General features: G+C 59.7%; 1 protein-coding gene across 1 annotated transcript in view; it reads right to left on the minus strand.

Moving 5' to 3' along the window:
* Positions 1-5,979, minus strand: part of VOLCADRAFT_93644 (uncharacterized protein) — a gene marked incomplete at both ends in the record, with an annotated part of 32,566 nt that overhangs the window by 1,053 nt on the left and 25,534 nt on the right. Inside the window, 10 exons of the mRNA XM_002952958.1 lie at positions 343-475; positions 993-1,118; positions 1,348-1,470; positions 1,772-1,919; positions 2,309-2,442; positions 3,056-3,220; positions 3,531-3,725; positions 3,966-4,193; positions 4,583-5,148; positions 5,637-5,793. Coding sequence (XP_002953004.1) covers positions 343-475; positions 993-1,118; positions 1,348-1,470; positions 1,772-1,919; positions 2,309-2,442; positions 3,056-3,220; positions 3,531-3,725; positions 3,966-4,193; positions 4,583-5,148; positions 5,637-5,793 — 1,975 coding nt within the window. The remainder of the gene's footprint in view (positions 1-342; positions 476-992; positions 1,119-1,347; positions 1,471-1,771; positions 1,920-2,308; positions 2,443-3,055; positions 3,221-3,530; positions 3,726-3,965; positions 4,194-4,582; positions 5,149-5,636; positions 5,794-5,979) is intronic.

Here is a 5,979-nt window from a genome sequence, read left to right on the forward strand (position 1 = left end):
TGTAGTGTGGTGGACATGGTATGGGGCGCAGGGGGGGGTTGTATGTACGGGGCTGGAGGGGTGAACTGTACTGCAGGTTGACTGGTGGTGCTGTGTAAGTGTACATACATACACCGTTACAAACGGGCTGATGAACACGGCGATGTACCTGTTCGCTCTCCTTCCCCTCTCCTCTTCTTTCCTCCCTCCCCTTCTATTCTCTCCCCCCCACACTCCCGCCCCTTCTCCCTTTCCTCTTCCTTCCCCTTCTCCCCTTCCTTCCCAGCCTCTTCATCCTTCCCCACTCCTCTCCTCCCCTCCCCTCCCCCTCCCCCTCCTCCTCCCTCCCTCCCTCGCTCCTACCTGCCGCAATGACAGCCCATCCCGCTACCAGCACGTACACATATCTCCAGTCCCGGGTGTACAACTGCCCGGTTTTGTAGTCCATGTGCCTGTCCCGCTCCGGGGTTAGACGGAGGGTGGTCACGGATACCAGCTACAGGGGGGGAAGAGGGGGGCCGGGAGGTTGGGGACCGGAGCGGTAAAATAAGGGGGGAAGCGGGTACGGGGACTATGTACGATTTTTCTATACAGGCGGACCTCAACTGCACGGCAAGTGCACCAATGGTGCAGCCACGTGGGCCCCGGGAGAAACCTGGAAGGAATTACCCTTCCCCCCCCCCACACACACACGGGAGGAGGAAGATCGTTGACTGTATGGCTGTACGGCAAGGCAGCAGCCAGCGGAGAATCCCCTGTTGGAGTAGTCTGTACCTCTCCACGGAGGAGCGGGGGACCCCCCAAGCGGGTTCTGGTCCCGGGTTTGTGTTTCACCACTTGGGGCTACTTCTCCCCCTGCACCTCCTACCCGCTTTCATTACCCCCTCCTCCCCCCACCTCCAACCCCCACCCTCCCACACCACTCCACTGCCACCCGTCTCTTCACAGGCCGCAACTAACACACCCACACACCATTGCCCCCAAACATGATGGCCCCAGTTATCCTCACGCACCTGCGACCAGGTCGCCAGTACGAACCCCGTTCCCCGCCCTATGTTGACCGCCCCGATGCAGCAGGGCCGCATGATGATCGTCAGTACGGCAAGGAGAGCGCACACTCCCGCGTTGGCCACCATGACCTGGGCGGGGGGGGACGGGGGCAGAGAGGGGAAGGAGGGGAACAGCGTGTTCGGATATTTGGAACCATACACACGTATATGGTTATGGTATGGTTATAGTATGCTTATGGTATATACGTATATGTGCAAAATACACATACACACACATGATGCCAGGGAAAGCAACAGGAGAGCCCAGCATGGCCTTCATTTCCTCCAACCCCCCCCCCACAGCTCGGGATGTTCTCACCGACAGCGGGTACGTGTCCGCAAAGAACAGGTTGTAGCCGGCCATTGCCAGCCGCAGCAGCTGTACGACACGGACGTACAACCCCCGGTACTTGATGTCCAGATTCTCGCTGGGGAAGAACACCTGGGGTGGATCCACCGGGTTGACGGTAACGGAAATAACTAACTACATGCAATCTACCAACCACTTGTGTAGTTGGTGGTGATGGTGATGGCTGTGCTGGTGCCCTTGCCAGCAATAGACAGTAATCAAATTGTGCAGTGCCGTGTGGCCGCCGGCAATGCAATGCAGGCCAGCATGTGCTGAATTGCTCATTACCTCCCACCTTGGTCGACCTGTTGACCAGCTAACTAACTAACTAACCGACTGTGAGCACCTCTCCACTCTCCTCCTCCCCAACCATTTCCCCCCCCCACTGCCCAACCTCGAAGGGTGTGAGTGTTGCTCGGGGCACGTAGAGCCCCAGGGCCAACATCGCTGCCACTGCGCCGTACACATGTCGTGGATCTGTCCAGCAGGTGATGTCGGGGTTACGAATCAGAGCTCCGTCCGACAGCCGGCAGTTCACTTGGCTGCAGGGGCCCCCATCAGGGCGCGGAAAGGAGGTGTATGTGTGTGTGGTGTGTGTGTTTTGGGGGAAAGGGGGGCGGAGGGAAGACCGTTGACGGGTGAGACGGGATGTGGATACAGGCCTCTGGGGGTACATACATACATACATACATATATGTACATATGTACAACGTCTATGGCCTTAATGTCCGCCATAGTCCTAATACACCGCTAGCAGGGTCAGGAAGTGCCATCTATCTCTCCCCCACGTATTACACCTCCAGCAATCCTCCTTCGTCCGTACACCGTACTTGTGCACACATCGGCGATCTCCGCCAGTTCCTGCCCGCAGCTCGGGCCTTGTGTAGCTAGCATAACCCCCTCCCCCCCCCGCCCCCCCCTCTAGACGCACCTGAGCAGCCCCGAGGTGATGGTCAGGTACGCCGCCTGCCCCAGGAAGGGCATAATCACCCGCTTTAGCCCCGCGGGGGTCTGGGGGAAAAACACAGCTATCCAAACCACCATGAAGGCCAACAGCGCAAACACCTGAAGGGGGGGAAAGAGGAGGGGGGGAGTGGGGGGGGGGGAGGCGGATATGTGTTTTACCGCAATAAGGGTTGGAGGAGGAATGATCAGGGGTCAGGGCGGTAGGAGGGGAAGGGGGAACAAAGGAGAGGTCGTACAAGCGAGGGTAAGGTGAGGAGGGAAACTTGTAAGGGACAAGGTGTACGGGATTCCGGGTTTGAGTGGCCGATTTTGTAGTGATTGTACGGATATGTAAAGGATACGTCACACTGGGCCGTGATAGGTCTGTCTTTTCAGCCCGTCATTGCGTTCCTTTCCCATCCTTCCTCCTTTTTTCATTTGCCGAGCAAAGGTCTGTGGACCCCCAGTCGTAAGGCCCCTGCATACCCGCAGGGCTCAGTCCCGGGCCACATTTTTACTTGAAGAGCTCTCACCACTAACAACGTGTGATACACTGACATGACGTAGCACCGTACAAGTACGACACAAAAAGCACGTTCCAGTACCCCAACCATTCACCAACCTGCCCATCACCTCCATCCCCCCTCTCGACCCCTTTCATCAACTCTCAAGTAAACAAACAAAAACAAATACACACACATGCACCCCCCCCTGCTTTCCCCCCTCCCCCCACCTGCAGGAAGTACGCTGCGGGCCCCAGGTCCAGTAGCGCCCAGGGGAATATCGCCTTCAGGAGGGACTTCTTGGGGTAGGGGATACTGCGCTGGTAGCTGAAGGCGCACAGCTGCCAGAACTCCAGTACCAGAGTGAACAGCGCGAACACATTCACCCAATGGGCCTATGTGGGGGCGGGGAAGTGTGGCGGGGGGAAGGGACGTGGTTGGGGGGGGGGATGTAGTTCCCGGTACCCTGGTGGCAGAGGTGCTGCAGCTCCCTCCCTCCTCCGCAGCCCTCCCTTCACCCGGGGGGGTGGCCGGGTGGGGTCCACCCGCCGTTTCGTTTCGTGGCGTCTCAACCCCCAACAACCCCCCATGCCCACACAGACCGACCGACCGACAGGCAGACAGGCAGGAAGGAAGGCAGACAGACACACAGACACACAGACAGACACACAGACAGATACACGGACGCACACATGGCCCTACTACCTTCCAGCTGGACAGCGCAGTCCCCCTCCTGAAGTTGGGGAACCTGATGACATCCGAGGGGCGGTACACCTTGAGCTGGCTGGGGTCCCGCCGCAGCTGGGCCACCGCAGCGGCCATACCCGTGAACCCCACCAACACGTAGCACCCGACCAGACTGCCCATCAGCAGCCGGTCGTGTCGGTCACCCGGGGATATCTGTGGACAGAACGGAGGGGCCCCCGGGTGTTGAGATGGGGGGAGGGAGGTGGGGAAATGCTGTTTGGAGCCGCAACGACTAATATGTGACAACAGACCGCTGTACTGGACAGCGGGGAGAAAGGCCAGCAGACACCACCACCACCACCACCACCATCGCCGCATCCTCCCAGCCTTCCAGGCCACCTGCCAGAGAACCCCCCCTCTCCTCCTCCGTACACCCCCCTCCCCCCTCCGTACCTGTACCGCCACCCCGAGCATCACGAAGGGGAAGGCCATCAGGAAGCCCGCCATGGCCAGTGCGAACACCACCCCCACATCTCTGAACACCACCTCCCCGAACACCATCAACATGTCATCAGCGGCACCCCGCAGCTGCTTCCAAGCCATCAGGGCGGCTGTACGGCGGAGACGAGTCACCTCCCTGGCGTGATCCCGAGCCAGGTTCTTCTCGTCAAAAGCGCCCGACTGGTGACAGGGGGGTTAGGGAAGGAGGAGGGGACGGAGGATGAGGGAGAGGGGCAGATGGAAAGCCACCAAGCCAAGGGAGAGCGGGGCTAGGGGGAGAGTGTGTGGGATGGTGGGATGGTGGGATGGTGGGATGGTGGGATAGTGTAAGTGATGAGGGTGGACAGTCAGAAATGAAGAATGGTCCGAACATTCCTAAGCTGGAACAAACGGGGAGAGAGGGGAGCAGCCACCAGCGCTCATCATAACCTGTTCAGCTCCGAGACCACATATCAACCCCAGCATCCGGCTCTATTCGCCTTTCCCCCACCTCTTTTCAGGCACCTGCTGTAACCACCCACCCACCCACCCAACCACCCAACCACCCACCCAACCACCCAACCACCCACCTGCATGACCAGAAACAACGTCTTATCCCACCGGCGCCGCGCGTGTTCCCGCCTCTTCACCGCCCGCCGCAGAGCCCCGCCGAACTGCTTCACACGCTGAGCAACACCCACAGCAGCCGCCATGCCGCCACCGCCGAACACCCCACCCCAGGCGGACTTACGCTCGCCATTTCCACCACCATTACCATTCCCAGCCTCCTCACTCCGCTTGCTGGCCCCCAGCAGCTTCACCAGCTGCACCGCCGCCGTCACCCCGCCACCGCCAGCCGCTCCATCCTTCACCGCCGTCTTCTTCTTCTTCTTCGAGGCTTGTGACGGCGGCTGCGGCTGCTGCTGCTTCCCCTTCGCCGGCGCCGACAGGGCGTCCAACACCCGCTCCGTATCCTCGCTGTCGTCCGAGTAGTAGCCGCTGCCGCCGCCACCGCTGTGGGCCTTACCGCCGTCCTTACGGCCGCCGCCCTTCCCCCCCTTGCCTGATTTGGCACCCCCCTTGCCGCTGGCCCCTCCCGCGTGTACGGAAGCCAGACGGGCGGCGCAACGACGTGCGTTGGACATCAGGCGAGCTCCTAAGGGGGTTACATGTATGTATGTATGTGTGTGTGGGGGGGGGAAGAGAGAGAGGGCCGGGGGGGGACGTGGGATTTTTAGTACAGTAAAGCAGTACAGCAGAGGAGTGCAGTAGGGGGCCGAGGACACCTCCTGGTGTGGGGAGTGGTTGGAATGATGTGTGTGGGGATGTAGTAGTTGGCGGTACGACACATCCAGTTACCCGCATGCTCTTAATTTATAAAAAGTATGCTGTATCGAACTTGATTCAAGTGTAAAATATGAGTGGCAGAATGATTGGCCCAACCCAGCCTATTAATAATAAAATAAAGCTACTAATTTGATCTATACCATTTTCAACCGCTCAATCCTATTACCGCGACATTTAAATAAGATCAAATGATTCCCCCCCTCCCGGCCCCCCACCTGAGTAGGGTATCCCCATCGCCGCCTCCGTCAAATCCTCCCCCCCCCTCCCTCTCCTCTTGAACCTCCTCTACCCGCCCACCTGCAAATGTGGAGTGCAGGGTCCTCTCCTCGGCCAGCTTCAGAGCCGCGCGCAGGGCATCCGGGCTGTGCACCCGCTTGGGCCCCTGCTTCACCCAGAACCCCGAGTCCAGGTCCATGGGGGACATCTTGTCCGGCTCACCGGCAAAGTCCACCTCCTAAGGACCCGGGGGGGGGGGAGGATGGGGCGGGGGGCCCCGGGGGACCAGGACAGGAGTGCGGACATATGTACGTCTGTCTTTATGTGGTCCTACATACGTGTTGATGTTGTACGTGACAAGACGTACATTGGGGGAATGAGGGTGAGGGGTGCATCACCCCTCCGCTTGGTCTTGGCATCAGGT

The sequence above is a fragment of the Volvox carteri genome (assembly GCF_000143455.1).
Source record: "Volvox carteri f. nagariensis unplaced genomic scaffold VOLCAscaffold_33, whole genome shotgun sequence".
NCBI lineage: Eukaryota > Viridiplantae > Chlorophyta > Chlorophyceae > Chlamydomonadales > Volvocaceae > Volvox > Volvox carteri.